This window comes from Wyeomyia smithii, chromosome 2, assembly GCF_029784165.1.
Source record: "Wyeomyia smithii strain HCP4-BCI-WySm-NY-G18 chromosome 2, ASM2978416v1, whole genome shotgun sequence".
NCBI lineage: Eukaryota > Metazoa > Arthropoda > Insecta > Diptera > Culicidae > Wyeomyia > Wyeomyia smithii.
Window position 1 is genome coordinate 67,654,446 of NC_073695.1, and position 22,435 is coordinate 67,676,880.

Here is a 22,435-nt window from a genome sequence, read left to right on the forward strand (position 1 = left end):
TGAATATTTATTGTCAAATATTGTATCAAATTTCCACAAATCAAAATAAATTACACTTAGGTACATTCGTAAATACACGCTCAGGAGAGGGAAGGTACTTAACGAAGTGTTACACTGCGTGAGGCCACCATGCAAAATTGCATTACGTAGGGGTGAAGGGGTATTGAAAATTTCCAAATTCCGCATTACCTAATACCTATACGAGTGTTCCCTTATCGGCTGTGATTTGCGGTATTTCTATAACCAGGAAAAAATCCAGCATACACAATCACTATCGGCGCGGTAAAGATTTTCTCGGCGGCGCACCAAAAATTTCTTCGGCGGCGCACCAAAAATTTCTTCGGCGGCGCGCCGAGTCCAAATCATCGGCGGCGGCGGCGTGCGTAAAAGTGTCGGCGGCGGTGGCGCGGCGTGGCGGCGCACAGGACTACTATCAACCCCGTAAATATATCCAACAGGGAACCTAATACCCAGAGCATTCTTCCCATCGACGTCCCGGGATGAAATTTTCCGGGACTTCCGATTCCCGGGAACTTTTTATCCAAATCCCGGAATATTTTCTGCAATGAAAATTATTGGTAAATCGAGGTAAATTTTTAGACCCTTACGAAATTGTGTATACTTTTAGGCAATGTTGAGAAAGATTGCATAACCATTTGCAAACCCGCCCCTGAACAGTACGAATCATCCCTTTCACACTGCATCTAAAATACGTTCCTTAGTATGCTAATGGAATGTGTTGGAAAATTTTTATCTTTGACTTCATCGGATTTCGGGAAGTGGAGCTTCAAAGCGTTCAGAGTTTCACTTTGTTGACCGATGAAAAATGCATAGAATTGATGAAATTGTAGAAATCGAAACCTTGATACATGAGACGTCGAGTTCTGATATTCTCTCGAAAAACATTTTTAATCGACTTTCTAAGACCAGAAAAAATCGAACTAGGAAAGTCTCCCAGTCCCAGGTTTTTTTCAAAAGAAGATTTTTTTAGATAACACCAGATCTCGACGTTTCATACATTTCTAAGAAATTTTTTTTTGAATTTTGGATGAAATTTTCTTCCGAGAAGACGAAACTTTGAGGCCTACCGCTGAGGAAATTAAAATAGTAGATTTTCATTGGTACTCTATTGCTCCTGTTAGTGTCCGTCGTTGCTCCCCCCTTTCACATTCAAAATAGTTATCAGTTTGTTATCGAAAACTGATCAATCTTTTTTTATTGTTTCAATGCTTTCATAAATTCGAATCATTAAATAATGTTTTTAAGCTTTTCTCATACTTATGACAAAAAAATCCGAATTAAATAAATCGCCGCTTTTTTAATTTTTCTTTGCATTTTTTTATCGAGAAATGTACCCTCTACCAACACCATTTATATTATAATTCCTAATATTTACTGAATACAAAACATTTTCGGAAAGGGCAATAAAAAGTAGAATCACAATATTATATATGAAATTTTTTATTGACTAGATAGCTTAAATCTATACGAAAAAAAACTATATTCATGTTCCTAAAGCTAGTGAGGAAAATAATTCGAAAGTCTGCTTCACCTGACCCATTAGGGCAAAAATAAACGACAAAATACTGGTCTTCGGTTTTAAATGCAGAACACCCACCAGGAAAAAAACTATAATGTATTTAAGTAGAACCTTTACTAACGGGGTTTTGGTTTTTATTTCAAACTCTCACAATGCTAGAGCATGGATGAACGTCACGATGCGTGATTATTCGGCTCTTTGTAGTAACGTGTGAAGCTTTGGAAGTTAGCTAAATTGGTAACCGTTGTGCTAACAGAGTGATAATGCATCGTTTCAATTACACAGAACATAACATAGCTTACGACTAAACTTATTTGGGGTACTCGGACAACTACTTAGCACTTTATTAGGAATAGATGGGGATCTTACAAACTCATAGCTCTAGCGAGTCGCACTCGAAAATCGCGATAAAGCATCTTGCCACCGACCGGCACTCGGGTGAGATACATATCAAGACTCATTAGACAGAGTGCCTTTCCATTCATGGGAAACTTTTGCGCCAACTCCGGACTGATGTCCAATCCTTCCGATTGGGCAAGGTTGATCAGCCAGGTCCAGACGTTGGCACGGGTCCAATCACGTGGATCGATCGGCAAACCATCGGCACCGTACTGGATCTTTTTCGACGGTGGCGGAGGGGGTGGTGTTTGTCCGTTGGAACCACCGCCTGTCGTGTGTAGGTGCTGCTGCTGCTGTTGATGATGGTGATGAGACAAGTGATGGTGGTGGTGATGGTGACCGTTCATCCAGCGGCGATCAGTTTCATTCGAGAGCACACTGACGGCTGATAGATCCAGAGGTGGAACGCGCCACTTTGCTGCACTTTCGACCTGCATGTTGAGTGGGTGGGAGTATTTAGCTGGAATCTGCGAAAGGGAAAAGAAGAAAAAAAAAACGGTAAGTGGCTGTTCTCTAAATGATTTGGATGGTTGTTTTGCTGAGAATTGAATGCTAATGAAAGGCCTTACAGTTTCCAACTCAATGCAACCATGATCCGCTAGAATATTATTTGGGTGATCCCGGCTGCGAGCGCAACTTGTTTATCTTACCGGGATTTCCGGTACAGATGTAAACGAAACAATTCAACTCTTGTGCAGCGGTAGCGGCGAGCTGCGAAAGCGAATGCAACAAATGGATTGCTCATCTATACACTTCAGAGAAGGAACCGGTGACCTTGTGCAATGTACGTTGCCGTTATTTACTTTAGAACTGTAGTTTTTTTTTAACCAAGCCGGAAGCCGCACGGTTGCAACTGCGTGAGTATAATAGCATGTGGCCGGATGGTAACCGTTGCAACAGTTGTTCTGTGCGGTTGATCCGCCATAAAATAAACCACCGATTTCAGAGGAAATCTATACGTTCGCAACTGTATGCAGAAGGATGGGGAGGGTGATGTTGAAATTCAAACAATTTATCAAGACGTAAACGTAAAATTTGAAATAACAGTGCTATGTAAGCAGAAATACCTTAGGCCTGGAACAAACATCAAATATCAGTGCACAATTCACAAAAATAGGGCTACCATTAATGCATTGCGAGCTGACAGCGAAAATTCAACAATGAGTATATAAATATAACCTGAAAATAAGGCACAACATTTTTTCTAATCAAATGCAACATTGTCGTAATAACACCGTTTGTATTTTGCTGAGGATCTTTAATTTCATTCGAGTAAGTCCTTCCTGCAAACGAAAATACTGCGCACTACTATGTATACTACATTGTGTTGTTAGCGGTAAATAATAGAGATTTTCATCAAAGTTTAATTGCGTCATATTTGTGCGGAAATGGCTTTTTTGGCAATTTTGATGCATTCATGTTTTGTGTGAAAATGTGCACATGGAACGTACAGTTGTTAACCAGAATGTTTTTTTTTTCATGTTCCATATATGTGAGCAGTTTACTAACATTTTGGGGCAGCCCGCTTTCGCTGAACGTGAACATCCGTCAGTCGCGAACGTATTCAATTAAACAAAACCCGTATGAATGGAGCTCAAGCTTCAATGAATAAGTTTGTTTTTCCTGTTCTCATATTTTGTTTGGCTGTTTGGTGGAAAGCGGACGGATCAAAATAATTAGATTTCATCTCTCTCGCCGTATTATGCCATGCGGTACAAAAGCCAGCTGATGGGAACAACTGTACTGCCGAAGCCAAACGTCATCGTATGTCGTGTACCCTTTGAAAAGCCATCATCATCATCAGAGTGGTTTATGGGAACTCTACAGAAAACGCTACTAACCAGACGCGAGGGTATTCCAAAGGATTTCCGCTTTGTTTTTGTTGTTTTTTTTTGTCGTTGTTTCTCTCCCGTTAGCGCATGCTGCTCTGATACGTATGTTAAAATGACACATACACACCGCATGACAAGCGTTGTTTATGTTCAACTACGTACACTTATTTTCCCACATGTGTGTAGCCAGCAAGCCGAAAGAAGGGTGTTGGTGGATGGACCACATTTTAGCGAGCAAGAGGAAGGAAATGTATCAACAGTAAACTAGACGCACCAAGAGCAAGCACATCGGTTGCCTCTCACGCGCCTTCTTCGATGTTTTACGTGTATTAACGGCGGCGGCGCGGCGGGAGCTAAATACAATGTCGTACCGGAAAGCGTATCCGCTCGGCAGCGGCACCTTTCGGCGCTTTCATCTAATGGGCTGGCGTGCAGGCAGATCAATGTTCCAATGACAGAATGTTTGCTATTTTTCGCGTAGGGTGATGTATCATTAGTGGACCAGTTCGAAAATGTATCGTAAAAGTTTATCAATCTTTACATGCGGGAATAGTCCGCAATCGACCCGTATCATCTTAAAATTTTTTCGGGTGGTGTTCGAAAAGTTTCATTAGAACGTTAAAAAAAGAGTTTTCGAGCACAATTTACCGTTAAAAAAGCCTTGATCGTTAAGGTTTGATTTCAAACCACCAAAATGAAAATAAATGTTCGAAGATTCTAGTATTTTTTTAGTGAAATGCCTCCTCAATATTTGAAGCTCCTGTAGAAAGACGCGAAAATATTTGCTGGAAAAATCTGATCAATTCAAATCAAGCCTAGGGGAACTGCTCCATTATTCATCTCATTAAACCGATATTCACTAAGAATGCACGGATTAAACGCCAGCCAGCCAAATTTTCACGAAATCATTGAACAAATAAACTAAATATGCTTACGTGCTCTTATGGAATCGTTTACTATTGTATATTCAGTAAAATTAGCTAGATTTATCCTGAATTTCGTAAAACAAATCATTTTTCACAACGCTTCCATATCCATCTCAAAACTTGAATCACTGCTCAATTATTCATCTCACGACGCTCTCATATTCATTACACTGTTAATCATGAATGAATCACGTTATCATGAATGAACGTAGCCGTAGCCCGTCGTAGTAGGTTACCTAGATATCCACTGCAGTTGTTTACGTGCAAAATTGGTAACCTAGGTAACCACTACAGTGCTTAAGATTTATGTCAATTACACTAAAGTCGCTTTTTACGCGAGGGATACATGTCGCGTAAAAAAAACACGTAAATTCCGGAATCCGCGTAAAAAACGTGTAAATTCCGGAATCCGCGTTAAAAAACAGCGTTAATTCTGCATTCCGAGTGAAGGGAAACCGAAATCCGCGCATAAAATATTACGCGTAAATTCCAGAATCCGCGTAAAAAAACCGCGTAAATTCCGGAATCCGCGTAAAAAAACTGCGTACATTCCGGAATCCGCGTAAAAAACCCGCGTAAAAAGAAATCCGCGTTAAAAAACCGCATAAAAAACGACCTTAGTGTATGTCGGAATAATTCAACATTTTCAGTATGATTTTTTCGTATTAACAGAAACTGATTTGGCAACTTTTGATTTTCTTCAACGCAGTGAAAACAGATGAAAATACATACAGTTGAAATTTAGGAATTGTTGAAATTCATCTCATATATTTCTGCTGATTCAAGCTTGTTTTTTGAAATTTCAGGTGAACAATTAAAGTATTCTTAGTGTAGTGAGTGTTTTCGTTTAGTGATTAAAATAAAAAGTGGTCCGCTAGTGATGAAAAAAAACTTTAGTTGGTTGCTGAACGAGTCCCGTTGTAGCCGTATAGGACAATGCGCGGATTTTGTTTTCTGAGGTAGGTGATTGAATTAAATGAGTCTTCGAGTGCAGATGCCCGACTATACTATCAAATTTAGTGCTTTTAAGTGAGTTTTTGAGGATTATACTTTATGAAGAATCTAAAGTGAACTAAGAAGAATCCATTCCACGGATTAGCAGATTGGTTTAAATAGAAAATATGCGTGTTTTCCTGTTTTCAATTTTGTTTTCATATTGTATGAGATGAATATATGGGCTGAGATGAATAATAGAGCAGTTCCCCTATTTTGTTTCATGACTGGACATGCCTGCTTTAGAAACACTAGGTTTTTTTAGGTTTTTACTGAATGTGTTTCTGAATATGAATGGTGAATCTTATTAATTCTAAGATAAAACGTTTGTAAAACGATGTTAGGATTGCAAATTGAAGAAAACCAAATAAAATGGGAAGACGAAAACTTCTGGTATATTTTAGATATAAAGGTAAAGTTCAAACTATTTTCGATTCACTCTAAAGCACATCAGCTAGAATTTCAGTTAAACATTATCATATTATCATTATCTAAAAAAATTAGAAAAAATATCATAAACTCAACAAAAGACCTGCACTGAAAAAAAATCACACGCTCATACCAAATACTCTTTATACATGAATACCAGTTAACCAACCCAATCGTTTTAACAGGTCGAATTTAATGGAGTTCACGGTATTTTGACGTGTTTTGGCACTTGACGCATTCTACCATTGAAATCTGAGTGTAAAAAGATCGATTTTGGTATGCATGTCATGGCAAACCGAAGTGTAAGACACTTGATTTTGTGCTGCGAAGTGAAACGCAAGTGTATTCCACTTAGATTTGAAATGTTTCATCTATTAGCACAGAAGTAAATGGAATCCACTTGACAGTAACGTGTCGATTTTTTATAGTGTGGCGTAGTCGGAAGGTTTCGCTTTGACAAGCGAGTTGTCCTTGGTTCGGATCTTAACATAATCCAGCCATCCGGCGATGTCAATGAACTTAGGCATGAAAACTGACCAGAGGGACACATAGTTGAAAACTTTTTAGGGTATCCAAATTGGCGTTTTTCTGCAGGAGAAACGAGGCACGGTATAGTGGAGCAGCAAGTTTGAATAATAGAGGCGCGGAATAACGTTTGCGTTAAGAATATGGACAAAAATTGACGAGTTTTTATGGGTTTACATTTACACGCACTGACGAAACTACGCATGCAGCATCAATCATAATAGCCCATGAGTCAGCAGAAAAAAATTGACAGCTCTAACAACCGAACTCTAACCGTGATGACGAAAACAGTAAAGCTACTCCGTTCAGAAGTGTGCGCGTTCAAAGAACGGTACTCCGTTGCTTCGAAAAAAGGACATCGTGCGGCAGTTCCTGGACACCGGATACGCCCGTTCCGCCATCTACAACATCTTGGCACTAACAATCAGAACATTGAAAGAAAGCTCGGTTCCGGATGGCCGACGACCCTGAGCGATAAGACGCTCCAAAGAATGCCGAAGAGAAAGACCGAAGGAAAAGTGGCTACATCGCTGTGTGCGCTCGGCCAGGAGGTCGGTGCAACCGGCTAAACAGTGAAAAAGTACCTGGCGAACATGGACATACATGTCAGGAAGCAGCAGTCCCGTTCACTAGTCTCGGAGCTGCAGGAAATGACGCCTGAATAAGATGGTCAAGTCGGTTTTCCCGGCAAATCACGACGTAGCGGTGGTGATGGACGACGAGACCTGTCTTAGCCTGGATGGCAACGACTGGCAGGGCACTTCGTATTTTACCTCCCCCACGAAGGAAGTGAGCAACGATTTAATCGATAACCTTTAATCGTTTTACAGATAACTAAAGTTCGATGTGTCGCAATCAATTTAATGTGTGCCACTTTAAATATTTTTGGTTTCTGTCTATTCCAGTGCTACCAGAATGACTGAAAATATGGAGATCGGAAACGAAGTTGACCAACTCCAAAGCCGTTCGCTAGATGACGTTGCATCATGCTCGTCTTCGATATTGAACTCACCGGAGGTCAACGTCGTTGATTCGGAAACCTTTTCCGATGGTGTATCTACTGCTGTGGAGGATACAGCGATGGAAAGCCATGAAGAGTCGGCGCAAGTCCAAGGGGCTCTTCATGGCAAGAAATTTCCGAGAAGACTGTGTGGCTCGGAAAGGAAGCGGTTCAAGAAGTTGCTTGAAGATGGGCACGATAGAGACGAGGCCCGTCTTCTCGCAATTAACCCTTCGAAAACGAGCCAAAACCAGACAGTCAAGAGACCGAGACAGATCGACTCCTCTAATTGCAGTGAAAGCCAAAAAGGAAGAAGGAATGTCAGACTTCTACTGCTACTCGGAAGGAGTCAGTGAATAGGCGGATGGAGGTGATCAGAGGTAATGCCACTAGGACTGCAAATAGCCCGGTCGGTAAACCTAAAGCACCCCCTACCTACACTGAAGTCCTGAGCCAGTTCAAGGTTGGACTGATGCCTAAGGACTATCCGATGTCTCGGCTCTCGACTACCATGATGGAACTAGTAGAAGAGTCCACCCTGGCTATAGTCGTTGATAAGAGAAAGGAACAATTCAAGCCCAAATTCACCAACCAAGGTCCGGGTTTATGGTGATAGAGTGCCAGAACCAGGAAACTGCAGACTGGCTGAAAGGAATTGTTCCGAGTATCAAGCCATGGGAAACAGCTGATCTGATGGTTGTTGATAGTGAATCTATCCCGAGACCAGAAATTTTAGCTGTCTTCTTTCCCAAAAGTGAGTAAAACGACAATGAAACCATATTGGCTCTGGTTGAAGGCCAAAACGACATTGCCACTGGTTCTTGGAGGGTGTCAGAGCGCAAGCTCATCAAGTATCATGTGCAGCTTATCCTGTCAGTAGACGAAGCGTCAGCGAAAAAAATCGCTGATTGGAACTACAAACTGAATTATAAATTCGGAATTATATACCCGCGGAAAATCAGGGCTGGTCGAAATTTCAAAAGCGCCAGGTCTGAATCCACGAAAAATGCTTTAATCGCCGAAAAAGTTCTGCCTTCACTACCGAGTGATAGCAAAAACCGGTGTAAACACCCTGTTCAAGGGAGCACACCTGATGGAGAGCAAAACAAGCACTCAAAGGTACCCTTGAATAATCACCGTACGCAGGGGGAGCGAAAAAAGCCTCCGGGAGCAAAGCTGTACCGAGATGGACGACAAGAACATTAAGTTCATCCAGGTGAACCTGCATCATGCAAAAGGGGCAAGCGGAATCCTTTGTCGCAGGTTCACCAAAGAAAAAATCAACGTGGCTATTGTCCAAGAGCCATGGGTGAACAAAAATAAAGTCTTAGGACTTTCAACAAATAAGGGTAAGCTCCTTTATGATGATTCTGCGCCTGCACCAAGCGCTTTTGGTAAGTAGTAATACCAATTTTACGCCAATTACAGAATTCATCGGACGGGATATAGTTGCTGTGCAAGTGGAACTGCCAACGACACGGGGAAAAGCGGAAATAATGGTGGCCTCCGCTACTTACCAGGGGAACTAGAAGAAGCCCCTCCCAGGGAAGTGCAGGAGTTTATAGCACACTGCAAGAGGCAAAATAAGCAGTTCATCGTTGGGTGTGATGCAAACGCCCATCACACAATATGGGGAAGCACAGACATAAACAAGAGAGGTGAGTGCCTTTTTGAATATATACTATCTAATAATATTGATATATGCAATCGAGGTAATAATCCAACTTTTGTAAATGCAATTTGACAAGAAGTGCTTGACCTAACCTAATCGAGCGCTAAACTATCGGGAACCAAAAACTATCGATACCAATGGGCCGTTGGCCTACAGTGTTCCAGGCCGAAAATTTGCAATTTATGTATGTGCACAAGTCTGTTTGGCTAGGAAATACAGGCATGCTAACATATGCATTTTTTCTGATGGCCAAGCAGCATTTAAAGCACTAAAAGCCTTCACATGTACCTCTAAGCTAGTATGGGAGTGCATCCTTTCACTGAAACAACTGGCAGAAAGGAACCAAGTATGGTTATACTGGGTTCCTGGTCACTGCGGAGTGGTAGGCAATGAAAAAGCCGATACGTTAGCTAGACAGGGGTCATGTACCGATTTCATTGGCCCAGAACCGTTCTGTGGGGTGTCATCAAGCGCCTTGAAAGCAGAATTGAAAACCTGGGAACATAGGACAATACAAGAGAACTGGATATGCTCAGTAGGGCTACGCCAGTCTAAACGCTTTATAAAACCAAGCGTCAAGAATAGCCAGCAATTGCTTAGTTTAAATAAAAAGGGACTAAGAACAATTACCGGACTGTTTACAGGACACTGTCCAAGTAAGCATCACCTAAAACAAATTGGTCAGTCAGATGACGAAATTTGTCGTCTCTGCGGGTTCGAATGTGAAACCGCAGAACATTTGCTCTGCCACTGCAGTGCACTAATACAGCGCAGAATAAGAGCCTTTGGAAAAGGAACTTTTGAGGTCTGGTCGGCGAATCCTAATGAGGTAATACATTTCATACGAAATTCAGTGCCTAATTGGGAGAAAGGGTGCGATATGACAACGACGATCACTTCCATCAATAGTGATATGTCTGCCACGAGTACCTAGACTAAAGAAGAGGTATACCACAAAAGATCAAAATAATGGTCGCAGTGGTCCAAATCTTACAAAAAAAAAGAGCAACGAGGTGAAGTTTATTCCACACACCAAGTTCCTCAAGAAGGTGCTGCTGTGGCTGACAATCAGCGAGAAAGAGATGTCAAAGTTGCTCTTCTTTTGCTCCGGACTGGCCGTGAACGGGGAATTTTATAATACGAAGTGCCTGCCGGAAGTTGCTTTGTTCATCAAGAAATTTTAAAATAGACTTCTGGGAAAGGCTGTAAAATGGAAATTTGAAGTCGGAAAATATAATATACTTAGTCAAATTTCTCGACTAGTTTTCAACGGATTTAACGAAGTTTTTGCAGCAATCGATTGGAAAAGCCGCAACGCGTCAACCAAAATGCAGAAAGTTGCGCTTTTTGGATGCTAACTATTGTACTATTGAAAAATGTCGTGCCTTGTTTTGAAAGCAGATATCGACGAGATTTCAATCAGAGGGAAGATTACGTGAATTTCGTAAGCTATTTATTTATTTGTACAGTCAAAAAATACATGTCTAGACAAACTAAAATCGAAACACTGAAAGCAATTGTCTAATACGCGACACATACGTTTAATCTGGTTGTACATTCTGTAGTACGTCCTGGATCTATATGTGCTAAAAAGCAGGCCTGCGGGTGCGGGTGCAAGCTTTAGCGACATCTCTTTTGACATTGAGTAAGTTCCGATGTATTAACCTGCAGCGCTCTTAAGGGTTTTTTAGGTCATGTCATGGCAAATGACGCACTGAAAAACTTACGAACTTTCGTTGAATCGTCTTGATTCTATTGATTCCGTTTTGGTAATTCTGGTAAACAGTACACATCCTGAATGTATTTGCCAATCCGGAAGATGAACCTGCACTGAGAAGAGGCTTTCGAAATTACGTACTTGATTTTTTAACGTTAGTAAAGGTCTCTCAGATCAAGGTCAAATACCATCCAATATGTTTTTTTTCGGAACCGGAGTGATATCCAAAAGACGGAAATCGGTTTCAGACGCCATTTTGAATTGAAAAATGTTGACTTCCGGTTTCTGGAAAACAGTCTAGAATGTCCAATTACCAATAGGATATTTCTTCCCAGACCGGAATGAAACTCTAAAGCTTTTACAAAGTCCAAAAGCATTTAAAACAGATTAACAACCAAAAATAGCACCTAATTTAAGTATTTCTTGAATCGGAATGTGCTTCAGACACTTGCAATCGGCTTCAGACGCCAATTTTAATTTCAATATGACGAGTTCCAGTTTCGAATGCCTGATATTCACTGTGTGGACTCATCACTGCAACCAGAGACATTTGATCTACTGTGAACCCAGATGTTTTATGTATTCCGTACTTCATAGTGTCGTCAGTATTACTATTAAAGTAAGCGACACGCTTATCAGTTATATCCGTGCTTGTGTGTGAGGTTTCACCCTTCCGTTTCAAGCTAATTACTGCTCTACTACACCGAGTCTCTTTTCATTCTACCAATATGGCCAAAATACAATTCCCTGGAAAGGACTAATATTCCACTGGTCAGTTTTAAGATAAGTATGAGTTATATTTTGTCAAGAGGAAGGTATAGAAACCTCGTTTTTTCAGCCAATATCGCGCCATAAATACATTTCCCTGATGAAAATCCATTATACGTTACTCAGACGACCTTATTATAGAAGAAACTTATTTTTGTTAGAAGGAAAATCGACAGAGGTACTGTAAAATTCAACTTCAATCAAGAATATGTGGTGGGAAGCCTGAGAATAATCCAATGGTAAAGTCTAAAAACAACAACCCGAATGCACAGTGGTCTCAACTCAAAAAATCGTGATCGTTTTAGATTTGACTGTGAAATATTGATTTTATGTACCCAGTGTCTTCAGCAAGTTTATTCCATATAACAAGGCCTTTCTTTTGGCGTTTTTGGTTTTTTGATCATTTCCCTAGTAGTTAGATATAAAAACAATTTTTTCTAATTTTCAAAATATCAGATTGCTTTCTTCAGCAAAGGGGCCATCCACATACCACGTGGACAGCTTAGGGGGGGGGGGGGGGGTTGGTTAATATCCATATATTTTAGAATTTATATGGACAGTTGTCTACGGAGGGGAAGGGGGGGGGGTCAAAATCGTTAAAAATATGTCCACGTGGTATGTGGATGGCCCTAAAGTTGTAGGAAAATCTATAAGAAAAAGAACTGCTGAACACTGTAATCTTCTATATGTACGTCTGATATGACGAAATAGAGTTTTGTGAGGAACACTCCTCAAAATTAGTTTTTCGTCCATAACTCTTTCTGTAATCGACGAAACAATTCAAGATGTTCTAAGATTTTGTTCATTTTGCTAAACCTCGCATTTTTGTAGAATGTATTGGTTTGATATTTCCATTTGTTGCAAAGATACTTATAGATTTTTGCTAATTTTGAGGAGTGTTCCTCGTAAAACTCTATTTCGTCATATCAGACGTACAGATAGAAAATTACAGTGTTCAGCAATTCTTTTTCTTATAGATTCTCCTACAACTTTGCTGAAGAAATTGTATTTGAAAATTGTATTTTGAAAATTAGGAAAAATAGTTTTTTTATCTAACTACTAGGGGGATTGCTCAAAAAACCGAAAACGCTTAAAGAAAGGCCTTGTTATAAGGAATAAACTTGTTGAAGACACTGGGTACATAAAATCAATATTTCACAGTCAAATCTAAAACGATCACGATTTTTCGAGTTTAGACCACTGTGGAATGGCCTGATTCTACTAAGATTCGAACCCACGATCATCCGCTTGTCAAGGCGGACTCTGTAACCTTACGGAGCTCTCCAAACGTCGGAAAATCAAGAGCATTTAAGAAGAAATCGCACTTGCATAAACGTGATTCCATTTTATTCTCTCTTTAACACGTTATTAGTTCCTTAAATTTCGTTCTTAGATAATCTTCCTGTACAACAAAAGGGTTCTGTGCTACAATACTTCAGATAAAGGGTATGCCAAATCTATTTTTCGCTTTTGATAAAAAGAGAATGCCAGTATATTTTTTGTTTTTTGGAATCCCCCTTTGAAAATAGTCTAAATAGGTCCACTCAAGATGCATCACCCTAGAATGCGTTTATGCTATTTTCGGCAAAAATACTCGGTTGACGTCGACGCGTTGTTCGCTTACGATCGCCACACAGGAAATTACGACTTCAGCGCAATGTTTTCATCATTCGGGATGACTAGCAGCTGAGTGGCAGACAAGAAATAATTAGCACCGGTGTGTGGTGTGGATGGCAGGTGGAAACGCTTGATACAATGTCGGCACGGAAGCCAGCGGAATCAATTCCTTTTGCGGCGAACACAACATCAAATACTTCGGATTTGTTGTGCTCAAGCCCTAGATCAAAACGCAGCAGTAATTCAATTAACCGGTCAGTCCCATCAAAAACCCATTCAAAATTTCAAATTAAAAAAAAAACAGAATCAACCCAATCCGATTTGCTGCTTAATTTCAGAGTAGAACAGAGATAGACGCAACAACCAACCACCTTTTAATCGCGGATCTTCACAGCCGGGTGAATCAAGGAAATGAAGAGGAAAAAAAGGTGTATAATGTACGTCTTCGTTTCTGTGCCTGGCCTTCTTGAACAAGGTAAAGGAATAGACGGTGTATCTACTTCTATCCTGCCCCTATAGGCGTATAATGCGCCGCCAGACACCAACACTGGAATAGACGGGAAGCAATGCTTTTAATAGGATAATTACATAAGCATCGACCTGTTAGGGGAATCGCGGCCGCACGGGTAGGAAGTCTCCGCCGCGACATACAGGGCTGACCGTACATGTCTTAGCCACCGCACCGGCAACAATGACGAACTGTGGCGGCAAATGACTCTCGTGTGGGCTGAATTCGACGACCTCAATATTACGCCTGGAACGGAGCGGAAACGATCGTTACAGTCGGTACGCCGGAAGCGCGGGTGCTGTTTGCTGGTCGTGTCTCTTGCGGGCATTCCCCCGCTACGCCGATCGAGAGATTGGTGCAAACAAAACACGCGGCATTGTACTGATAGCTGGTTAATCCAGGTACTTTTTGGATTCACATTTTACTTATGATTTGTTTCACTTAAAAAAATGTCCAAAAACATCTATCATATCTGCACTTGACAGTTTTTACAACATAAAATTTTTATGATTTGTTACAAGTGCGATAAATGTTCGTCCATTTTTTTAGTGGAGCCAAACGATAAGTTTGGTGAATTTTATGGAAGATATGTTCACGGTGAGATGCTTTACAGTCTCACACTCATGACATTTTTACAAGCCTGTTCCTGATTCCACGTAATCCAAGGTTACATAAAACTAAAAAAGACTTATGGCAAAATAATTTTTTCTATAAACGTAACTGATTAGTATTGAAACATCGTAGAACGCAGCAAATTGGGGAAAACTCCTAGGGTGAAACATTTTTTAATCAAATCAAACTCCTCGAAATTGCTATGATGATTTTTGTTTTTATTTTGATTCTGAAACATTTTTGCAAAACAGTCGTTACAAATCGTTTGCCGAAATGAGTCGAATGGTATGGTGTTTTGGTCTCTCCAGAAACTCCAGAACTTTGGTCTTTACACATGATTGGAAAAAGTATGAAATTATGAAACAAATTTTAGAAACGAGAAAAATTTTTTTTTCGTATTCTGTCTCATTTTTCAGCAAAATTTGATACCTTATTGGATATTGAACGTCTTTGGCATCAGTTTCTGTTGTCAGTTGGTGCAGAAAACCAAACCGAAGATGTTCAATACCCTACCTAATCTGTGATTTCTTTCTCAGATACTATTATTTTCTTCTAGTCATATCTTGAATATGTTAAGTGTGCCCAGTATTAATTTGTTATTATTTGTCATTTTATTTTAATAAATTTTCTCTCGTATAAAAGAGATAATTGGAACGCATGTTAGATTTTCACTACTTTCATCTTTTCGTAATATTGCTTTAAGATTTTGCTTGATTTTGAACACATTTGCGATCAAATAGGTCAGTTAAATTTTCCCTTGAGTATAGAAACATTCAAGAAAATATACACGTAGAATGGATTGTAGAGATAGCATTTGTAGTGAAGGAAGTCTGTTTTTTTCTTCAAAATATATTTACTCGTTATTTTTCAGACCGCGCAAATATAAATATTGCAGTGCAACGCAACCCGCACACGCCGTCGTTCAGCAACTACAATTCTCCGCTCACATACCGCATCACACACATAATTCAATAATCATCCCCCGCCACCCCCTTGGTGCAGCATCATCTGCTGCTTCAGTTTTGCGATCGTTGTCTAAAGCGAGTTAGCTCAACTGTTTCGTCTGCATGTACCAACACCTATTTGCATATCCACACGCGGCGACGCTGTCTGGTAGAACCGGAAGCACAAGTGGCGCGATTCTTACCCCACGCAAACAAACGCTTTACAAAAGTACACGTATGACTACAGCGGAAAAACAGAAGAGTGTTTCTCTTGTCGATTCTGTTGTTGCTTCGAATCCGATCTGGTCGAACCGCCGCGCGTATCCGTTGGGGATCGGGACCGGAGCTCTGCATGTAAGCTAATAAAATTAAGCAATTAGGGAAACAGGAAATCTAATTTAAATCCGGAACGGATCAGTCGTATAAACAAAAAAATATAGCCCGATTATTCGAAGGGATATTATTGATTCCCTTTGGCGTTTATATGATCTGCACTCGAGAAGTGTGTATCATTCTCGATGCCGGATTTTGACGGAACATCGATCTGGTGCAACGGAAGAAGAGTGGAAACAGATCCTATCATACGCGTAGCAGACAGTGTGGCATAGCAAGTGAGGCAAAACTGTTGCATCCGATTTTATCTGTCTACTGTCTCGACGTCGTCGTCGGTCGTTAGTCCAGAACATACAGATGATCACCTTTAATAGTTACTGGCTGAGTTGCAGTTGATTTATATGCGGTATTTTAATCGGCTTCCTCCTCGGCACCCTGTTCTGTGTACGATGACGCACAGAAAACTGTTGCTAACTTAGTTAAGTAACTTGGCGACACACGATTGCTTTGATTCATTGAACTCGAATAATCTAGCCGCCAGAGCAATAGCGCACTTCCTTCGATTAAGAAATTAGTCTCTTCATACGTCTAATAGCGGACAACTGAAGAATGTCTCATTCTTCTATAATCAGCCTCTTTCCGGCACGACTCAGTGTGTACGGCGTATTCTTCCAGGAAAATAAATAAAGCTCCAATAAATTGGAAAATAAATAACTAGCACAAAGCCCATCTGGATTTCCTTATTAACTACTGTACTACCGGCAGCCTGGCAACCGGCATTCAGTTTTTCTTCACCATTTCCTTTGCCACAACTGGCGGACTTCTTTCCTGCTGCGTTTCTTCTGGGTCATCTTCCGCTGGCACCGTCTAACGTTTCCCCTTTCTAACAGGTTAGACTTGGTGTGACGGGATGTGTGCCATTGTACCAACGTACAATTCCTCTACACATTATTATGGTTGATTATAGCAGCACATTGAACGGCGGACGTTATTAGAACGCATCGATGGGATTCTTCACACTTGTACAACCGCCCGAAGGGACGATTTTAATTAGCCACGGTTTGAATTAATCGACAGGTCCAGTTTAGGCGTTTTGACGAAAGGAAGCACGCTGCCCTTTTCTAAAAAGATTACTTCCGTGCATTATAAGGGTTCGATGAAGTGGTGTTCAGCCTTTGTCAGAATAACCTAAAAGTTTTCGATTTTCAATGGCGTTGCGAACTTTAATAATCTACACCATCAATAATAACAATGGCGTAGTATTGGAAGTGATCTACAAGAATTTATCAACTTTTTACTCTCCCCACACTACGAGAATTTTACTATCAGAAGCACTCCCTAAAGGTGCCCTCGCGGCCCACATCATACTTCTGTAATAGAATAAATATAAGACCATCCGTTTCATGTAGTCAAATCTCAAGTTCTGCAAGGAAGTAACATGGGTCTTCACATTTTATTGTACTTATTTATTGAAGGAATTTTACTCCGGCAATCCAAAATTAGCTTGAGAGAAATGGTCTTTACAAATACATATAATTTTACCAAGAAAAGAAAGCAGAGTATCGATAAAAATCAATTTAAATGAAAAATGAGCTAAAGTTTACATATTACTCAAGAAACTAATATAATTCTAAACTCTAAACCTAGTAACACGAATTTGGCGTTTTTGGGGTGTTTTCCACCCTACCAGTTTCTGTAAAAATTCACATTTTATCAGCTGTTTTGTTTAGTTTATGGTATTCTTGATTTATCTTTAATCGATTTTTTAATCAAATTCAAAGTGCAGTGCTTTTTCGATTTTATCACTACTCGCCAAATTTACGCTCGATTTTCTCACGCTTTCTATTTCGATTTCATCGCTCTTCTTTAAAAGAATTCTAAATTAAAAATAATGGAGTTTCAGTTGTAGAAAGTACATTGAAAACATAATTCTCATATGTGCCTTGTGTCCTTATTACATGTGTATAGTTTTACGAACTGAATTTATTTGCTCTTTTTTCTGGATAGGAATACCAAATGTCATATCTCTTACAATTTTTTTGTGGTATAATTCTGTGAAAAATGAATCATAAAAAGCGTATTTCTTTGATTGAAGAGCAAAAATTGCTTTTTATTCGAGCAGTTGAGAAAGGAGATCTATTGAAAATTACAATTGCTGAACAATTTGGTGCTCATAGAACGTTGATTTTTGACAGTAATAAATTCTCGTGGTTCCATAGTTTCACATAAAAAAACCTCCTAACTGTGCTAGAATAGGCATCTAATATATGAAATCAAATTTATATTGCATGTATAATTGGCTTGACCAAGTTCGCGAAAATTCTATGGAGAAAATATTATCAACTAACTTTTTTTGTTTAATAGTTTGAATCTTCAACTGATATTCCATTGAACTATGAAAATACATTATTTTACACAAAATATCATTAACTTAAATTACATCCAACACAAAAAAAACTATCATCTCGCCAAATTCACAGTGAATTTTTTTTTGGCCGTGACAAGATCGAAAAGCACTGCATTGACATGAAAAGAAAAACGATAAAAAATAAGTCGTACACTTAGAAACATGAACTTATACAAATATTTAAATAAATCTTTGCGAAAAATGTTAAAATACGGTAAATCATTATTTTTAAAATTTTACAAAAAATGTCATCTCATGTAGTTTTGAATTTATTTTTGACAAAAATTTTAATTGAATTTGATCTTCTTTTTGCCAACTAACCTAATAATTCATTTAACGGTGAATATAAATTCTTGAGCTGTCGAAACCTTTAATCCTGCTGCTCTAAAGCTCAAACTGGAAAACATGGAAGATTATATCTTTTAAACCATTTCTTTAAACTTTGGCACTTTTAGTAAATCCAGAAGTTGTTTGCCAAGTTCATCGCTTCTTCGTTCGCTACATTTAAGTCTCTAAACTTTTTAGCTTTGTATAGGTCGATAACGGCGCCGGCTACGTCCTTACGGTTGGTTAGGAAAGGAAGGAAGGATTTCAATCGTTGTCGCTAGAAACCTAGTTTACCTCTGCATCTCTAACAGCTGTTACGGAAAGGAAGCATACTTTTGCCATCGTGACGAGTGACGGATTTTTATACTTTCACCCTTCCGTCTACCACTTATAATTCTACTGAACTTCTTTACCGAGTCTCGTTAGTTACCCTGCCAAGATCGGCAATTATGATTGTCGATTCCAGAATTATAATCAAAATTAGGCCCAAGAGAAAATGGGGGAAAAATGAAAGATAAAATCTTGATTTTATAAATTAACAAGATAAAGCTGGCTTTCACAAATACAGTAGCACACAACTCAAAAAAATCAGAGTAAATTCGAAAATAAAAAGTTGACCAATTTTTCTACGTTAACACTATTGTTAGTGTTTGACATTTTTAAAAACCAACAGCAACAATGACAAATTTACCCGCAGGATTGGAGCTTCGAAATCATTTGACAGAACATAGAGATAGGTAACAGAAATGTATGGAATCATGTAGTTGTTTTCATTTTCGTCAAGCTATAAATCAGCACATTTCGTAGTTCGGACTTTTTGCCATTTTTTTGCTGCTTTTCCCGATTTAAAACCTAATTTGAAATATTCAATTAGTGTTTAATTGATTTTTTGTCCAGCTGCTGGAAACGTAGCATTGTAAATAAAACAACGATTTGCTCTCGTTTTCCTCAACGCATGGCACTGACACATTTGCACGTAAGTAAGTCATGCAATGCTGTCGTGCGTGGATTTTTTTACATTGAAAAACAAAAAAAAATTGTTTTTCGCAAAATAATATCCGAAAACATAAAAGAAAAATTCTTCAAACTACGCTTTATCGATTTAGGACGCTGATCCACTCGGTGGCCCACGGACATGAAGCCTGGACGCTGAAGGAAACTGTTCGACGAGTGCTCGGAGTTTTTGACCGTAAAGTTCTGTGATCGATACTTGGCGGTAAATTGAAAGATGGTGTGCCGCAGGCGCATGAATCACGTGTTGACACAGGTGCTTATTACGGCAGTCACTTCACGGTGAAATATATTTCACTCTCACGCTCACTTCAATTTTTTAGACCTATTCCCGATTCCACCTCAAGTGAGGTGACAAAAATCACCTCCGTGGAGTGAGGTTAACAGTGAAGTGAAATTGAGAACAGGGAAAGTGAAATGAGATTGTTTCCCAGCTCAAAAATGTCTAAGTCCCAGAAAGTCGTTTTTTCCCGTTTTTTTAGATAACACCAGATCTTGACGTGTTCTGCATTTCTAAGACATTCGGCATCAAATAAAAAATGTTTTTTTTTTCGGTATCGAAAATTTCCTGAACTAGATGGCATTTTTTTCATCGGGCAAAAAAATGAAAAATTGACCGCACGGATCAAACTCTGATTCGCTTCGTTACTGAAGAGTAAATCCAATATTTACCATTAGATCACAAATCAATCAACTTTAAGACTTATGGCAGCTTCGTGGAAACATTTCACCGTTCAAAATGAAAAATTGACCGCTTTAAGGCACGGATCAAACTCTGATTCGCTTCGTTACTGAAGAGTAAATCCAATATTTACCATTAGATCACAAATCAATCAACTTTAACACTTATGGCAGCTTCGTGGAAACATTTCACCGTTCAAAATGGTCGTGAAATAATTCCACGCGAAACGTCGCTTTTTCCGTTCTCACTTCACTGATATGACTCTCATAATAACCCAGATTCCACGGCAGATGTCACTTCGCGACGTTTTTCTCACTTACGTGAGTCCCGTAATAGGATTTTGTTCACTTCACTCTGATTTCACCGTGAAGTGACTCCCGTAATAAGCACCACAGGTATACAAATTTGCTGATATAGTGAAGGTAATATTGCGTGGCAGGCTTCAGTGGGCTGAACATGTATCAACAATGCCCAAATTCTCTTTAGTAGAGAATCCAAAAGAGGCCATCGACTCCATGGTAGGCCTGGCACTCGGTGGATGTGCGCAGTGGAAGAAGATGCATGATCTGCTGGTGTACGAGGTGACTGGAGTACGATTGTCCAAGACAAAAGAAAATGGACACCTCTAATTCATCAGACGCTAGATCGGTACACGGTCCGTCGGCCAGTAAGTAAGTGAGTAAAGTAAGCTTCATCGGTTAAGATTGAAAACAGGGTAGGGCGTTAGTACCAAGTTTATCCACCCTTTTTACCGATTCACATTTTTTCGGCTTTTCTTCAGGTCAGGTTAATTTAATGAGTGTTCCTTCGTGATTTATCATTTTTTGTTTGTTTATCACATTACCGTTGAAAATACGGCGTTTATATCTTGAGATGTTATGTACTGATTAGAGGTGCTTTATCCGCTCATGAACTGATCTAAAGAGCTGGTTCTTCAAAGTAAGTAAGTGATCTACCGCTCTTTTTCAAAGAGCGGTAACTTACCACTTACTTCAAGCAAAAGCCGATAACTGATGTTGTTGATCAGACACCGAAAGCCATGTGAAAGCGGAAACGAAACGAGAGCTTATGATCGCGAGCGGATTACCTGCGAGCTGATCAAAAGAGCCGGTTCATCGGAAGAACCAGATCAAAAGATTTTGTTCGTTCAAAGAGCTGACACTTCTGATCAGCTCGCGAGCAGATTACTTGCATCAATACAGATTCATAAGATCAGTGAACCAGTTCTTTCGCTCTTTTCGTTCCACTTTTGCCATCCATGAGTGTGCTTACTCAGCGTTAGCTAACCCGTGCACTTGTGTGTGGACTGTGGCAAGTTAATTTTTTTCTTGCTCTCGCGGCTGGTGGATGGTTATGCATAACAGAGCAGATAACCGGTGGCAGCTGGCTGCTGGGAGTTCTATTGCAGTTTTGTGCTCGATAGAAAGGATGTAAAGCTTTCACATGGCTCTCGCTTGCTATGATCCGCACACTGTAGTTTTTCCCACCTCTATGTACTGAATTATGAGAAAGGATGGAAAATATTCACTGCGATTTCACACAAAGTTTAGAGTTTTAGTGTTTCATTTAGTGTGTATTCTGCAACTTTCTCGAATGTAAGCATTGTGTCTAGCTGTAATTTATTATTATTATTATTTATTATTATTTGTATTTCGTAACTTAAGACTTCTGTCTTTTAATGTTACATTGTTAACTCTTTTGAAGTAGAATAGGCATCACACATAAATAACAAATAGTAAAGAAACTTCATGACAAAAACTACTCAAATCACAATAATACTTGAATAACTAAACTACTTATTTAAAATGCTCAAAACATCCTCTTCTAAATGGTGTGCAAGAAGGTATGTTGGCCAAACTATTGGGTAATGAATTCCAGTGTACTACACCTCGTACGAAAAATGAGTTCCCGTACTTTGACGTGCGATGTCTTGGTATAAGAAATTTCAAGGAACGATTACTTCGGGTCATAATTAATTTTCTATGTAGATAACCAGGTTGCTTCGTTTTCAACAAACCATGTAGAAATAGGCAACTACGCAGCTTACTAAAATTTTCCAAAGTACAACCGATTAGGCCATACTGAAGGTGGGAGACACGAGAAAACCTGTTTAAGTTGAACACATAACGCACACATGAATGTAACGCAACTTTTAGCTTATTAAAAACAGTGACTGGTACATCGTCAAGCAAA

The 22,435-nt window shown here is 39.5% G+C and overlaps 1 protein-coding gene across 1 annotated transcript in view; it reads right to left on the reverse strand.

The window, feature by feature from the left end:
• Positions 1–1,637: 1,637 nt before the first annotated feature.
• Positions 1,638–22,435, reverse strand: part of LOC129722044 (nuclear receptor subfamily 4 group A member 3) — a 34,564-nt gene continuing 13,766 nt past the window's right edge. Inside the window, exon 2 of the mRNA XM_055675243.1 lies at positions 1,638–2,406. Coding sequence (XP_055531218.1) covers positions 1,906–2,376 — 471 coding nt within the window. The 5' untranslated portion in view covers positions 2,377–2,406 and the 3' untranslated portion in view covers positions 1,638–1,905. The remainder of the gene's footprint in view (positions 2,407–22,435) is intronic.